Source organism: Trematomus bernacchii, unplaced genomic scaffold (assembly GCF_902827165.1).
Source record: "Trematomus bernacchii unplaced genomic scaffold, fTreBer1.1, whole genome shotgun sequence".
Taxonomy (NCBI): Eukaryota; Metazoa; Chordata; class Actinopteri; order Perciformes; family Nototheniidae; genus Trematomus; species Trematomus bernacchii.
In genome coordinates this window covers 27,214,379-27,231,890 of record NW_022987739.1, presented here as the reverse complement: position 1 = coordinate 27,231,890, position 17,512 = coordinate 27,214,379, and the positions used below count along the sequence as shown (strand labels likewise).

General features: G+C 43.3%; 1 protein-coding gene across 2 annotated transcripts in view; it reads left to right on the top strand.

The window, feature by feature from the left end:
• Nucleotides 1-11,424: 11,424 nt before the first annotated feature.
• The window catches only part of LOC117495342, a 42,596-nt gene continuing 36,508 nt past the window's right edge, over nt 11,425-17,512 (top strand). For both annotated transcript variants that reach the window (XM_034146541.1, XM_034146542.1), the window contains exons 1-2: nt 11,425-11,597; nt 12,073-12,187. In XM_034146541.1, coding sequence (XP_034002432.1) covers nt 11,519-11,597; nt 12,073-12,187 — 194 coding nt within the window. In that variant the 5' untranslated portion in view covers nt 11,425-11,518. The remainder of the gene's footprint in view (nt 11,598-12,072; nt 12,188-17,512) is intronic.

Below are 17,512 nucleotides of genomic sequence, written 5' to 3'. Positions count from 1 at the left end.
ATATACATACAGGTGGTTTTTTACATACAGATGGCTTATTTACAATTTTCATTTTAGATTTCGTTCTAATACATCCTAACCGGACATTTAAGACATACCAAGTCTACAGATATACAGTTAGTAACAGAGTCTAAAATGCGAGTATATACATAGATGGGGGGGGGGAAGCTGTCCATTGTACGACAGGTTGAGATTTGTACCATTACCGGGGCCAGTTTTGCAATGCTTTCCCCCGAAGGTGCTCTTTAAGAGAGGTTTTGAAGGTAAGTATAGTTTTACTTTCCTTTACAGTTGTGGGAAGAGCGTTCCACCTTGATGTGGCATAATTGCGAAACGTGTATTCCCCTTTTTTTGTGCCAAATCTGGGTTTTACATGATTTGTGGAGCTCCCTCTGGTGTTATGATCATGGTATTCCTTGACCTTTGGGAAGAATTTTGACATGTACATGGGTACCATAGAGGTGTAGTGGATCTTGTAGACCAGGCCCATTGCAAGTAGCTGTACTCTGTCGTCTACTCTAAGCCATCCTAGGTTGTCAAAGTGGGCAGAGGTGAGGTGGGTTCTAGATGAAAGGTCAAGCAGTAGTCTGACCAGTTTATTTTGCGATGTTTGAAGTTTTATTTTTAGCGCCTTGGAGGTGCTATGGTACCATGACGTGCAAGCATAGTCATAGTACCCTTGAATGAGTGCTCCTGCCAGAGTTTTCAGGGTGTTTTTGTTTACCAGAGAGGAGATCCGGTATAGGAATCTAGTTCTTTGATTGACTTTTTTTATTACATTGGATGCCATTTTGTCACAGGAGAGGTTTGCCTCAAGAATAGATCCTAGGTATGTAATTTCCTTCTTACTTGTGACAATAATGTCACCCACTGCAACTGAGAAGTCGTCGGATTTGCTGAGATTATGTTTCGAACCGAAGAGAATGGACTCTGTTTTACCCAGGTGTAATGATAATTTATTATCGGCGAGCCAGGTGCAGATTCTGCCGAGCTCGGAGCTGAGGGTTTTTTCAACCTGCAATCTGCTCCTGTCAGAGACCAGCAGGGCTGAGTCGTCCGCGAACATATTGAAACGGACAATATGGTGAAAAATGGAAATGTGGAGAGAGATGACTCTTACTCTGGGATAAATGCAATCGTTTTCACTGAATGCATTTCTCACACACACATCACTCTCTTGAACCCGCACAGTGCTTTGACAGCACTACGGTTTATTCCACTCACGTGCACGCGCCCACCTGCTGGCTCCTATACTGGAGTTTACAGAGGGGGCGGGGAGTGTGGGACAGTGTTCTTTCTGATCCAAAGAGCCCTTCCGTAAACACGGGGGCTCCCAGGAGATCAACACGGTCCTTTTTGAAAAGTGTCATGCGGCGTGATCCCTCACCGGGATACCACACGGCGGCCACGATCAAGCTACAAATAATCGCGCTGATCTGGCGAGGTGGGGGCATCTCCAGCAATGCGCGAGATGCCCAACACACCCGTGTTTATCTGCAGTCGCCCTGTCACGCGGTAGCGTAGCAGAGCTCTTTTCAGCTCCCTGCCCAGCCTGCTGCCCGCTGGGAGCAGCTGCGCTCCGCCGCCATGGTCATCACCTAGGGCGGTGGACCTCCATGGACCGAACCCGGAAGTGCCTGACAACGGCAAACGGAGCCATCCGCCCCGCTGGAATGGCGAACGTGAATGGCACCGCCTCGGCCATATCCTGGTCCCCCAAACACTCTACAGAGGTGGTGGAGATCGGTGCCCGCGATCAAACCAAGGCAGGTGGGGCATGGCCGAGATTCCAGTAATGGTGAGTCCATTTTTCGTTTCTTCTAATCTTCGTACGTTTATTTAACTCTTCGGTTGTCAGCTCGTCTGAAGAGAAAAATGATAGTGGGGCGGCGGCTGGAGCCGCCTTATATACTGTGGGCCTGCGCGCGCATTCAGGTAGGCTCGCCCCGATTGGCCGGCTACGTTTACGTAAATTCAGTAGGTGAAAGCACGCACAGCATGATAGAGAGTAGTACCCATAGAGTCCAGTAGAGGGCGGAGCCTGTGAGAGATATAACATGTCATCACTGTCTTCCATGCAGCAGCTCGCCCCACCGGTTGAGAAGGCTCAGTGGAAGGCTGCTGGTGCTATGTTTGACCCAACCGCCAGCATCTGGGTTGGTCCAAATTGCAATCCATGTCTCCCTAGGCATTTCTTCCCTCATTTTGCTAAGTTGACACATGGGTTAGATCATGTGTCAAAAGGAGGGATGTTAGAGGCTATCAATCAGGCATGGTTTACAAGGGGGTTCACAGTAACAGCTCAAAAGCACTGTGAAGCATGCTTAATTTGCATTACAAAAATTCTGGCAGACCGGTAAAGGTTACAGGATCAGGAGCACATCCACCTCCCACCAGACCATTTGAGCACCTAATGCTGGACTTCATTGAGCTTAGTCCATCAGAGGGTAAGAAACATTGTCTTGGGGTGGTTGACATGTGGTCCAAATGGGTTGAAGCTTTCCCAGTAAAGGCACAGACAGCAAATGCTGTGGCAAAGGCATTACTGAGGGAAATCATTCCTAGATGGGGAATACCAGATAAGATCTCTAGCGACAATGGTTCACATTTTGCTAATAAGGCCATTGCACAGATAGGAGAATACCTGGGCATGGACATCAGAAAGCATTGTGCTTACCATCCACAGAGTGGGGGGGCGGTGGAAAGAGAGAACGGCACAATTAAAAACAAGCTAGCAAAATGCTGCGCAGACACAGGTCTGTCGTGGACACAGGCTCTGCCCATTGTGCTGATGTACATGAGGATGCGGAAACGAACACGAAGCCAACTCAGCCCATTTGAAATCCTTTTTGGTGCTCCTCCACAGATTGGAATCAAGGCTCCAGGATATCCTCTCCCCTCCACAACCTTGTGTGAGGATGCTATGTTGTCATATTGTGTTAACCTGTCATCCGCTTTAGCAGATATCAGACGTCAGGTAGCAGCAGCTCTACCTACTCCTGCTACTGGTCCACTTCATCGTCTCCAGCCCGGCGACTACGTATTGGTCAAGGACTTCCGGAGAAAGAGCTGGAAATCCAACCGTTGGCAAGGTCCCTACCAGGTGCTTCTCGTCACCCAGACAGCGGTCAAGGTCGCCGAGAGAGCCACGTGGGTCCACGCCAGCCACTGCAAGGTCGTAGTCACAGGCCAGGAGAAACGGGAGAAACAGACGACGACAAGTGACGTGCCAAGTCACCACCAGCACTACATTGCACCACATACACCTGACTCTCACACTACACACTACACACACGGTGGCATGAGTGAGTGCCAGTTGAGCTGTTTCATATGCCTCTGGTTCCTCGTTTGTGCTGTCATTGTGTGGGGCCTCATTGACATTGTCTGTTGCACATGTTTTATTATTCCCCTACTGAAGAAATGTGTATCTAGCATGATATCCACAGCTTTTGTTCAGTATGCTGCTGTCCCAATCCGAGATCCGACAGGGCCTACGAAAACCTTTTGCCCCAAACATACCGGCGTCCAAATCCGAGTGTAATCGAGTCAGAATCAGAGTCTGACTATGAGACATATGAGACCGTAATATAGATGCGAATTAAGTTTACCCTTCTCTTATGCTTACATTATACTGGAGTCTGTCCTCCACAAAAACAGCTATTTTCCATGATATATTTGTGACGTGTTTACTTAAACCAGCGATGGGATATATTCATTGATGTGTTATCATCAAACTATCAGTCGATCCTGTCATTTTGTTTATTTTCATGATTGATCATAGTATGATCAAAAGGAGGGAATGTAGTGGAAAACTTTATAACAGTGTATACTTATAAACTTTATATGTAATGGCAAACTCTATATGTAGTGTAAACTTTATATGATGTGCAAACTAACTTTATGTGTTACCTAATATGGTAAAATGCTATGCAGTTGTCCCATGAGGAGGTATTTTAATCCATGCCCTCTGTTCAACATATAACTAGCCTTAAGGATGTCTGGGGGTGAAACAGGGTCGTAAGCAAAAGTGAAGAAGTGTCTCAAACGAGTTCCTGTGTTTGTTTCCCCTGTCTTGCAATGAATTCCTCATTCCTTGTTTATATCTGTTTTGACCTCTCTATGACTTCCTGCTGTCCTCATTTCACCTGGCTTTAACACATTGGGGGTTAAAGTTTCAACACTTCCATCTGTCTTTACCCAGTTCCTGTTTTACTAAGTTCCTGATTTACTACATTGCCCATATGTGGCTTCTGTTCCTCTGGAATGTGGGCTTTAGCTTATCTGCCCATCCAGCCCCCCAGAGTGACAGGTCACGAGTTATTGTTGAACTGTGGACTGACAAAGATGCTATAAAACCTATGCGCAATTCTCTCTCTGTGCGCACTCTTTCAGAATACTCTGTACTCCGTAAGACCTGTGCCTTATTTGAAGCTTCAAATAAAGATCCAGAAAGACAACTCTGTTTCCACCATTTTATTGATTGATCATTCTGATTGTATATCTCCTGAGTATTGACTAGGTCTAAGATTTCCAAAACAAATGACACAAGCACCAAGCCCCCAGGAAGTGCGCCGGACTCAGATGAAAATATTCGTGCTGGCCAAACGGCGGTACTACACTTCCTTTTGGTTGCCAGGCCCGGAAACACTTTTTCCCATTGACTTACATGGGGAAAGAGTGGTCTGTAAATCGTTGGATAATTTTTTTTAAACGAAATAAACTACCCAGTATGAACACTTGTATAGCCCTTATTAAAAACATTCGTTCCTCAAGTTGTAAAAATGTGCTAATAACGTTATTCTGTGAGTTATTTCCCTCTGCATTATGAACGCGCATCTAACCCACGGGACCGCGCCGCCCGGCACGTTCATGTTACGTGTTCAGCACTACATGCGTTTATCTTTACCCATGGATGCACAATAAGAACGGACCCATATCGCCTTACTGCCAGCCCACGGAGCTGTAATAATGGATATATTGCACATGTTTGCTGTAATTCATCATTTGTAAAATATTATACTACATGGGCTGTATGATTAAATCTTGGACCGTAAATGTTGTATTAAATAAAGTTAATATGACCGACGTAGATTAACGTCCCTGTAGCTTCTTATTGCACTAAGAAGCTTATTGCACTGTATATATATATACATATATATATATATATATATACAGTGCAATCATTATTTCATGCTAAATGAAGCTCTGTTGCTTGGATATCACTAGATCCTGTTACAGCGTAATATAAAAGTACATAACGATTGATGTGTAAATTAGCATAATTACTAGCTAACCGCTAGCTGCTAACTGCCGCCTCGTTAATATCAAATCTATCATAATAACAAACCATTACCATGAGGAGGCTGTGAGGAGTAGACAGGGCTTCCGTGTCTGCGAAACAAATACAGCGAGAACAAGCGAAACTCATCCTGAGCACACACAAACACTCACAGCCGGAGTAAAAACAATAAGTGTGGCTTGATATTGAGTAAGAAAAAGGTTTATAACGCTGTGAGCATGGGTCTGCGGAGAGCATTTCTCCGCGATCCCAACGTAGTAGTCCGGAAAACGTTTACCCATTTAAACAGTCGTGGAAGATACCTTGTTTGTTTTAAACATCATAAATACACAAACAACAATGAATACTTACAGGTTGTGTACCCGAATCTCCCGCTGGTCCAAACAAAGTAGGAGTAGTGTGTGTGTGTGTGTGTGTGTGTGTGTGTGTGTGTGTGTGTGTGTTGCATGCAGCAGCCGCATGTGTGCAAACTACCCCGCCCCCGCCCCTCGCACACACCCTCGTTTGGGAAGCTTTGTTTCGTGAAAGGCTGGCAGAGGGTGCGGCCATAGCTCTGGGCGTGGCTACTGGGTATCCCTACGTAGCGATACCCAGGAAGTAAACAATGGAAAATGAGAAATCTCCAACGAGGCGTTTTGGGGAGGTCTTTTCTGTGTTAGAGTTTTACTCGCTACAGGGTGTACTTTGATGGTTTTTGACTCTGCAGACCGTTTACATGCATAAAAACCTTCATAACACACAAGGGGACGGGTAATAACCGGAAAAGCATGACATGGGACCGTTAATGTTCAAAAAGCTCTTTATTTTTCTCATACTGCCTGTGCTGCAGCACCTATTTTCCCCCTCTGTCTGAAACCAGAGCCCAGTCTGCTCTGATTGGTTATGTGGGAGCCATGGAACGTGTATAGTAATGCGTTTTGTTTTAATATAAGATATTTTTTTGATCACTATTGATTGGTTGGCTTGGGTCACATGGGTATGGGCGGCACTCATTATAATCCAGTTCACCTGCGTGAGGTGTGTGTGTGTGGAAGAGACACAGGGTCGTTGTACTTTTTGTTGACCGCAAGTTTAATGATTGCTTTGATTACTATAACAATGTATATGTCCAAGGAAAATAAGTTGATCATCCCAGATTTCATTAAACTACATTATTTTTCAACAGAGTTTTTAATCTCAGCAAGTACTTTTTTGTAGCGTGTCACACAGTGGCGTCGCCTGGCCTGGGCATCCGGGGCTTTAGCCCCGAATGTTTTTTATGTAGCCCCGGACAATTCTCCCTCAATAATATAATACATTAACCGTGCTTTACGTGAACCTCATCATGACACAAGAGAGGACGGCAGCACTGTAATTTCCCGTGTTCAGTGAATGCAACAGAGGCATGACACCAGACCAATCAGAGAGTTGCATGGAAATAAACGTGTGCTTGTCATGGATGTATAATAAGAACTGGATACAGCGTGGGAGGCGGGGCCTCATTCATTCCTATGAGAGTTGCTCATTCGCGCATGATGATAAAATGGCCCAACTTTTGAGAGAGCGAAACGTCACAGATTACCCGGCATGCCTGAGAAGTACCCGTATGTGCGCTCATAGCGGATGCGCAACTTTAACCATGCCCCCCAAAATGCTCGTTCACATCAAGCACGTCAATTTGCGTACACGTAACAGCACCGCACGTTCATGCTCTTGAGGCTTACGGCCCGTCCACACAGCAGCGTTAAAAAAATCTTGGAACGCTTCTGCCCATTCACTTTGAATGGGGTGACGTCACTTTGCCTCACTTTTCGCCGAACTGCATTGTGGGCAGCAGAGCGGAGATTTTCAGGATTTTCAGGATTCAAAGTTGAGCAATGTTCAACTTTTGAAGCTGAGGTGGAAGCGTCAGCCAATCAAATCCCGTTTATGCTGGGAGAGACATACCGTAGGTCATTTCCTCATATTCCAAAAAATTGAGGAGAAATTAGCGGTAGGGAATCACCCGGTGCTTTATGACCAGTCCCTATTTACCTACCGGGATACAAACCGGAGGAGCCAGGCATGGAGGGAGGTGGCAGAGACAGTGGTAGGTTTTCGCCTGTTTGGGGAGTTTATATCCAGTTTACTTCGGGCTTTTTTGCTTCGTATGTCGGGGGCGGGAGATTCATGTGATTGGTTGTTGGTGCCTTGCTCGCAAAAAATCCTCAAGCTTCAGATAGGTCCACCTTCTAGCTTTTGTATATCTATTTGGTTTAATCTGAAGTGATGTCTAACAGCAATATTAGATTATCTTGGCTAAATGATTGTGTTTTTTGGGAGAAATAATATAAGAATGGGATTCATTTGGGAATTGAAATCCCAAACCTTAACCCAAAAACAAACAAAATAAATATGTCCGTGGAAAGGGAGGCTGTGGCTCAGTGAATAGTGTGCTGGACTTCGAATCAGGGGATAGCAAGTTCGAGTCCCACTGCAGTCAGCATTTCCTTGTGTCCCTGGGCAAGACACTTCACCCCAAATTGCTACTGTGGGGATTGCCCACAGTACTGAATGTATGTAAGTCGCTTTGGATAAAAGCGTCTAACAAATGACATGTAATGTAATGTAATGGAAAGTTCCTCAGACAAAGATTTTGAAAACATCTGGACCCGTCAATCAATTCAAGACATTTACAGCAGACTGCACCTGTTTGAGATACAAGTATGATCCATAGCAGTAATCAGATTGAGTTATAAAACGTTGGTTATTGGGTTGTTTTTCCATCTGATAAAAGTCGCCATAGTTGTGATACTGACGTGACTCTCAGGTTTCTGACAGCAGCATCCCGGCCACAGTGACTCTCAGTCTGTAGTCATTTCCTGTCTCTGTCTTTATGGACATACCACAAGTGTGTCAGATAGAATCAGGTTGTGCTTTATCAGAAGGTTGTAGGACATTTCGTCAGACCATGATACGCCAGGACAGCCATGTTTCAAGGCAAAACATGAAGAGTGACATGCTGGCTTTCATAAAGATAGGGTAGACGTGATCTTTTTTAAATATGAGGCTAACACATGGTGTCTCTTCTGTTCACATTGAAAGGGGCAGAAGAAGCTACGTTAGCAAGTACAAACTTTGGTTGGCTGCGGTCAGAAGTGGGAAGTAGTGGAGTACAAATACTTCGTTACTGTACTTAAAGGTAGGGTTGGTAAGTTTGAGAAACCGGCTCGAGATCGCTAGAATTTGAAAATACACAACCGGAGAAAATCTGCCACTTCCTTACAGAGCCCCTCCTCCAACACACACGAACGCGCACATGACCAATGAGGGCACGAGACTTTTAAATACTGACTTTTTACAAATTATTAGGGAAACAAGCAAGATTACAAGCAAGCAAAGAAGACTGAAACACAGGCTGTTAACAACAAAAGGATAATCAGAACGCTCCTACAGTAATCTCATCTTCTCTCACAGACACTAATACTGATTGTCTCTGTGGTTTCTATCTGTCTCACGCAAAGACGTGAAAAGCACACACTCTGATAAACAGGATGTGAACTAACTGCAGACTCCACAACATAATCTGCTGATAAAGATGGAAAATGGACGCATGCACATAAAGCAAAAGGACTGACACATACAGATAAAGCAAATACAATTACGATTTTCTTTTTCTGTAACCTCATTGAAATTCAGTTTTTCCTTCAAATGAAATCTTATGTGCAGACAGCAATACAAAACACATGTTTATCTCTCCTGTCAATGTAAAGCCTAGTTGAAAGAGGAGGCACAATGACAAGGATATCATTAAGCCTAGGGAACTCACATTTCAAAACATAAATATTCTTTTGTAACCAGGTAAATAAGACATTTTAATCTGCCTCTTATTATTTCATTTTGGATTAAGAAGCAGTTAGAGATCAATTCCATTCGGTTCAAGTCATTTTACAACTAATTCCATGACGAAAACGGAGATGCTTTTTTCCGATTTCTCCAAGGACGTATGAGACAAAAACCACGAGAGAGGCAGAATGGAAAATGCATGACTGAGGCAGACAGCCTTTTGCACTCGGCAAAGATGTGAAAGAGGACATATTATGCTTTTATTATTATTATATTGATATTTGTATTTAGTGTCTCTACTGTGACATGTGTTGTTTAATGTTTAAAAAGCACTTTATTTTTCTCATACTGCCTGTGCTGCAGCACCTCTTTTCACCCTCGGTCTGAAACCAGAGCCCAGTCTGCTCTGATTGGTTAGCTGGCCGGCTCTGTTGTGATTGGTACATTACATGTTACTTGTTAGACGCTTTTATCCAAAGCGACTTACATACTCAATACTGTGGGCAATCCCCACAGGAGCAATTTGGGGTGAAGTGTCTTGCCCAGGGACACAACGACATGCTGACTGCAGTGGGGTTTGAACCTGTGACCCCCTGATCCCAACACCAAGGGCCTACCCACTGCGCCACACGCCTCCTATTGGTCAACCGCTTAGAGATGTCCCGCCCATTAGCCTATCACGTACAATATGTTGGAGAGCTAGCCAATAGAAGCGCAAGTATTACATACAGTAGTGATGTTGCTATGTTAAAGGAGTACACATTTGAGCCTTTGCAGAACATTTACATGCACCTATACACTGTGACACACTACAGGAAATGAGGACTGAGGAGAAAACCCTCAAAAGTATACTAGGGCCCTTTTATATGGACAATAAGTAGGATGTTGGTTGTGGTTATTGAACACAACATTCAGAGTTGCCCCCTCAACGAGTGCTTTGTCTCGCCTTGATACATTTGTGTTTCTTTGGCAGTGTGTCCTCCGTATTTAAACTCTTGTATGCCTACTGACAATCTTGCATCTAATCACAAACATTTCTTTTAACAACAAATGGACAAAACGCTCCTAATCTCATCTTCTCTCACAGACTCTAATACTGATTGTCTCTGTGGTTTCTATTTGTCTATTCTATTTTTTTTGTTGAAGAGATATGTCCTGAAATAACCCAGTACAGGAAGAGGGCTGCAGTTTCTTAACAGATGAAGAAAACGGCCACACACTTATGACACCTATGACACCTATGACACAAGTGAGTCATCGGTCATTATTTAGTCTGTTTCCTTGAGAATCTTACTAATGTTGCTCTTAGTTACACATGTGTTTTAATTTAAAGAAAACTTGTAGATTGTAGATTCATTAGTGTCATTTAAAAAATAACAAGTCCGGATAAACATCAGTTTTAGGAGACATGCTCTTTATATTTCCCAGAGCAAAATGCTACAATTTACAAATCATTTGTTACGGCTCTTTTACAAACGTCCAACATTTTATATAATGTTACATTCACAATTAGTGTGCTGATCTTCGGATGAGGAGAGCACTGGTTCAATCCCCACTGCAGACAACATGTCGCTCTGTCCTTGGGCAAGACACCCCAAATTGCTCCTGTGGGGATTGCCCAGAGTATTGAGTGTATGTTAGTTGGTTTTGGTAAAAGTGTCTAAAAAGCATCTAAAAAGCGACATGTAATAGTGTAAGAAAAACATTAAATTCGTACATTTTCGCCCTTAAAACGATCTACATGATTACCACATTTTGGCCATAGTTTTCATTTTGATTCCTGTCACTTTACTCATCAGTTAATAAATAGTCGCTGTGGATAGAGACGACGTGTTTGGCTTTTTGCTCTGTACCCTGTTGTGGCATCATATTGCTAGAATACAGTATATTTATAATGTTTGGTGTTATTGGGTAGATACTATACATCAACAAAGTACCTAAACTGTTTCAGGATTTTATGAGGAAGAGCTTATTTTAGGTGCTAGAAACAGTGTTTCTACTGTTAAAAAGCCTGCATTAAACTTTGCAGACTCCAGTAGAAAAAGTCAAACATCAACATTGTGCCCGCTTACCTGTCGGTTCTGAACTGAATAACACAAATATGTTATTTTCTGCTGTGCAGGAAGTGCTGTCATTTACATTTCTTGTTGATCTGTAAAAGAAATTGGTGAAAATACGCTGCTGCATGATGGGAGGAAAGAGTTCCAACCACAGAAACAATACACAAACAGTTTGACTGACAGCTGTGGAGTCATCACAGAAATAAAGTGCTGGCACCACAGAAACCAACATGAAAGTCCAACCTCAAAACTTCCTATTTCCTGTCTAATGAAAACCTTGTCACCAGAATGAAGTGTTTGCGATGTTAGTTCATGTCTTTACTCTGTGCTGCCGGTGTTCTCCAAAGTGTGAGAGATGGCAGAAAAGAGGACAGCTTGCAGCTTCTTCATCATCTTCACAATTTATCTGACCTTCATCTTCCACCCGAGCCATGGTAAGTCACCATCAACTACGCAGTCACGTTTAAGACTTGTTTTTGTATGTTCTGTTATGATAATTATGGTATAATATTAATAATTCATCTAATGATCCAATGTAACTGCAACCAATCGTTTTTCTAAATGCTTTCGACATTTGACTAACCCTAACCCATGTCTACTCATTTGTATTTCTGACACAAAGCAGCAGCAGTCAGAATATTAATATACTGAACTTTAAAATAAATTGAACACTGATTAATGTTTAAAAAAAGATGCGAAAGAGGGATTTGTTGATGCGGTGTAGAAGTGTGAATTACTGGCGGAATTCCCACTTCAGTGTGAAAAATAGTCCTGACAGAGAAAATTAACTTCTTAAAAGCAATGAGATGTTGTCTGAATAGTTTTCTTATAAAAGTGGACTAACAAAAGGAAAGTCAGCTCATGAGTGTGACGTGTTTTTCTCGTTGCTGGATTTTTTTCTGTTATCAGGTTTCAAGGTGATTCAGCCTCAGAATCTGACCGTGACTCCGTCAGCCTCCATCAGCTGTGAACACACTGCAAACGTCAAATCTGTGAAAGATGTTCGACTCAACACCATTTCAAAGTATGTATCCTCATGTATTTATGTTTAGTTCAAAATTAAACTGCATCTCCTCATCTACATAAACATACAGTATGTCACCCGACCGAACACAACACACTACTCAATTACCAAAGAAGCAAAGTGTAGTTGCTGCTGTGTTGAAAATGCAATGTGACAGTAAATTAACTCATATTGCCTTTAAGTTTGAAACCACTTAACATTTGTTGTAAACCAGCAAAACATCCCTGAAAGTAAGAAGCCAAGTGTTTTAAATGTGTTTTTCTTTAGATGACAAAATGTGACGTGAAACAAAAATCCTCATATTTGGACCAACATGAAAAGTTGGGTCTACTTTTGTTCAGCTCAATGCCTTTCCCCTGATTTATAATTTAAAACAAAGCATTTAATGTACACGTGTACATTTAACATGCTTTTAGCAGTTTTATTGAAGCGCAAGGTGTTGCGTTGGCGTTATAGACAAGGCGAAAACAAAACAACGAAAAAGAAAAGACCAGAGAGGGCAAGAGGAACAAGCGCCAACAAGGTTCAAGGTTCAAGGTTCTTTATTGTCAATCTGACATAGCTACAGAGTAATTATGCAGTTGAAAATCTTATGTCACAGGCTTCTCCAACAATGCAACATAATAACATAACATAATAACAATAAGAGCAAGAGCAATACAAAAATAATAATAGTTATAAAAATGAAATAAAGTTATGATGTGGAATAGTGCAGTATGAGTCTATATACAAGTTATTGGAATGATATATATATATATTAGGTATTAGATACATACTACTGAGTAGCAGTTGAATGTTTGAAGTTGTTTCAACAGTTCAATTTTTTAACAGTCTCACTGCCCGCGGGAAGAAACTGTCTCCGAATCTTCTTGTCCTTGCCCGGATGCTGCGGTAACGTCTGCCAGACGGCAACAGAAAGAACAGTTTGTGGCTGGGGTGATGGGGGTCTTTGATAATCCGTAGTGATTTCTTCCTGAGCCGCTGGGAGTAAAGGTCCTCCATGGATGGCAGCTCCGTCCTGGTGATGTGCTGTGCAGTTTTCACCACCCTCTGTAAAGCCTTACGATCGAGGTCGGTGCAGCTGCCGTACCAGGCCGTCATGCTGCCAGTGAGGATACTCTCTATCGTGCACCTGTAGAAGTTGCAGAGTATCCTGGAATCCATTTTGAACCTCCTCAACCTGCGGAGGAAGAAGAGCCGCTGTCGAGCTTTCTTGGTGATGGTGGTGGTGTGAAGAGACCATGTCAGGTCCTCAGTGATGTGGACCCCAAGGAACCTGAAGCTTTTGACTCTCTCCACCGTAGTCCCATTGATGGCGATGGGGGCGTGTCCCTCTCCCTGCTGCTTCCTGTAGTCCACAATCAGCTCCTTTGTTTTGCTGATGTTGAGATGGAGGTTGTTATCCTGGCACCAAGATGTCAGGTTTTCGACCTCCTCTCTGTATGCCGTCTCGTCATCGTCTGTGATCTGGCCGATGACGGTCGTGTCATCAGCAAACTTCACGATGGTGTTGGAGCTGTGTGTGGCCACGCAGTCGTGGGTGAACAGGGAGTAGAGGAGAGGGCTGAGCACGCAGCCTTGAGGGGCACCGGTGTTAAGAATCAGGGTGGAGGATGTGATATTTCCCACCCGCACTGCCTGGGGTCTGCCCGTCAGGAAGTTCAGGATCCAGTCGCAGAGGGCGCTGTTGAGCCCGAGGTCTCTGAGCTTGATGGCCAGCTTGGAGGGCACAATGGTGTTGAATGCTGAACTGTAGTCAATGAACAGCATTCTCACATATGTGTTCCTGTTCTTCGGGTCCAGGTGTGAGAGGGCAGTGTGGAGGGTGAGGGCTATGGCGTCGTCTGTGGACCTGTTTGCTCTGTAGGCAAACTGCAGGGGGTCCAGAGATTCAGGGAGGGAGGAGGTGATGAATAATTTGACTAACCGCTCAAAGCACTTCATTATGATGGAGGTGAGTGCTACTGGGCGGTAGTCGTTGGGGCAGGTGATGATTGTCTTTTTGGGGACAGGAATGATGGTGGAGTGTTTAAGACATGTGGGGACTACAGACTGCAGCAGGGACCTGTTGAAGATGTCTGTGAACACCTCTGCCAGCTGAACTGCACACACCCTGAGAACACGGCCAGGGATGCCATCAGGTCCAGGAGCCTTGTGTGGGTTAACCCTTTTAAAGGATTTACACACATCTGCCCTATTTAAAACAAAAGGGCAGTGTAGCTCCTGGTCCCTCTGTACCTCCACAGCCTGGCTGCTCTCAAAGCGTGCAAAAAAACTGTTTAGCTCATCTGGGAGAGATGCGCACGCAGACACTCCCGCAGCACCCCCCGCTGCTCCTTTGTAGTCAGTCATTGTCCTTAGTCCCGCCCACATATTCCTAGTGTTACAGCCTTTGAAGTCAGATTCCACCTTCTCTTTGTACTGTCTCTTTGCATTTTTTATTGCTCTCCGGAGATCATACCTAGACTTCCTGTACTCCTCCAAATCTCCCGCTGTGTGCGCGAGAGTGCGCGCTTTCAGTTTGCCGCGCACCTCACCGTTTACCCAGGGCTTTTGATTTGGGAATGTCCGTACAGAAACCTTCGGTAACACGTCATCGATGCATTTCCCAATGTAGCAGATAACAGTGTCCGTGTGTGTGTTGATGTTATTGTCCTCAAACACACTCCAATCCGTAGATGCAAAGCAATCCTGCAGTCAGTGGCGGCCGGTGGTCTTTTTTTTTGGTGGGGCTCTTGACGTACCGTAAGTGACCTACCCGGGGGGTCCGGGGGGTTTCCCCCCGAACATTTTTTTCGAGAAATGACCCCTTAAATGATGACTTCTGGTGATGTTAGAGGGGGGGGGAAAGGAGAAATCGAGGCTTAAAAATAGGAGAAGACTGATCAATACCTCCATAATCTTCAGTGTGGAAAATATTATTTATCAACCTGAACATCTACTACTTTACCAGGAATTTGTGTTCTCAGAACTGGTCTGTTTTTTTCTTTCTTAAAACTGTTCATGTTTTATGAACCAACACCTTCACCAAGTAGCTTTACAGTGAACTGCATGTGAGATATAAAATTAATAGCATCTTTTCAGTAGCATTAATTATAAATATTTAAGTGGTTCAATACAAGTCACTACAGCATTTCAAACTGAACTGTGAATAAATGCAATTTAAAAAAAATAACCACAGCACAAAATGTCATAAATTGTGTTTTTTCTTTGTTTCTCTGAGGATTATTTACAAACAGGCTTATTTACATATAGCAATAACTCAGAAATGAAAAAGCTACATCGTCTAACACGAACAACCAGTTAGCATAATGATAATATATGTGTTATGTACAATGTAACTGGCAAGGCTAGAGCAAGAAAGAACATAAAGTTTGCAAAAGGTTTAAATAACTTCAAGTATCTGTCTTCAGATTACGTGGAGGTTTTAGTCCGATGGGAAGCAGATTTTAAGCGACACCGAAGATAAACCAAAAATGTGGTGGAGCTGCAAACCGTGTAGTGTTGCTGGGACAGAACAGGAGCTATAACCGTTGGAAAATACATCACAGACAATGCAACAAACGTGGAGACAGAACAATCACTTCTGTGATAAATGCCCACTTATTAATAAACTTCTAACAACCATGGGAAACCTCCTCTCTACATATAAAGTGATATCCAAGCATGGGAAACAAAAGACAGCATTTACCTGTTTGCATCCAGCTAGCCAAGCCTTTCTTGTGTACCAGCTACTTGTGAAGCCTCGTGTATAAATGTTGTCTTTTTCACGAGATTGCTGCGATATATTCAAATCGGGTTGGTCCGGTGCAAGGTCTTTAAGCAACAATTTATCTGCCAAACTTCTCCTTTCGAAAGGATTGGAGATTAGCTCTTGAACAGAATTAGCCGGGGACCGAGGTCCGGAGACTCCACCTGCACACGAAGCCATCCTCATCAACTACTGCGTCAACCGGATACGAGTCACTGTCCAAACTACTCACAGACTGCACTGGGCGCTGACATTGGCGCCCGGTGACCGTCATCTTTGACGACGCTGATTGGCTGAAATTATATTTTCGCGGCATAGTTTACACGTTACAGATAGCAACAGTCAGCTGCTGGTGGCTGCTGCTGCACTGGTTGAAGGCTCCTCTCTTAGCGCCCAGACGAGAGAAGGTGCATGGGCAAGTCCAGGCAGGAAACATGTGACTTATCAGTAATTTTAGACATCGTAACACAATTTTAAACGAGATTTTATTGTAGATTATACATTTTACTGATACCAATTATATAATATTTACCTTGTTCATTAAAAATAAAAATAAAAACATATATATTGTTTTAAACATATTTTCTTTTTTTATTTTAATTTTAATTATTATTATTTTTTTTTTTTTTCAATATGGGAAGAGGTGGGGCGGCGCCCCTAGCGCCCCTATGGACCGGCCGCCACTGCCTGCAGTGCTGAATCTGACTCCTCGCTCCATCGTTGTACTGTCCTTGTTATCGGTCTGTCCCTTTTAAGTTTCTGCTTGTAAGCAGGCAACAACAGTAGTGAGATATGGTCTGATTTGCCGAAGGGAGGGCGAGGGAGAGCCTTATATCCATTCCGGAAAGGGGAATAAACATGGTCCAGTATGTTTCCCCCGCGCGTCGGGAAGTTGATGTGTTGGTAATATTTTGGCAAAACCTTCTTCATGTTGGTGGTGTTGAAATCTCCGGCCACAACGAACGCCGCATCTGGCCGTGAAGTCTCGGTTTTATCAATAAACCCAAACAGCTGATCGAGTGCCGTGTTGTTGTCGGCGAGTGGCTGCGGCGGGATATACACTGCTGTTATCACAACAGATGTGAATTCCCTCGGCAGATGGAAGGCCCGACATGAGATCATGAGGTGCTCTAGCTGTGCGGAACAGTCCGATGCATTAGAAGAGATTCACAAGGACCATATGAGTCTTAACGATACCCATTATCATCAGGATGAAATTATTGTTAAAAACTACACACATGAAACAAACAATGAAGCTAAAAAAACAAGCTAAATAAACCTTTTTTACCCAGAAATGAACATTAAAGTAACTCGAAATCATTCTCTTGTCTCAGGCCCAGCTTGTTTGACTAAGTTATGTCAATTAAAAGGTAAAAGCTCAAACACCATGTCACTTTTATTATTACACTCATACTTATCTATCTGCAAAACATTACATGTTCTCCATCACACTATATACATTCACCAGTTATTTCCAAATGCAATCCTTTGGTTCATACTCATTACTTTTTTAATTAGTTATTACTTTATTTGTTTATTTATTCTTAATTTTTATTGTTTACATTTGTTTATTA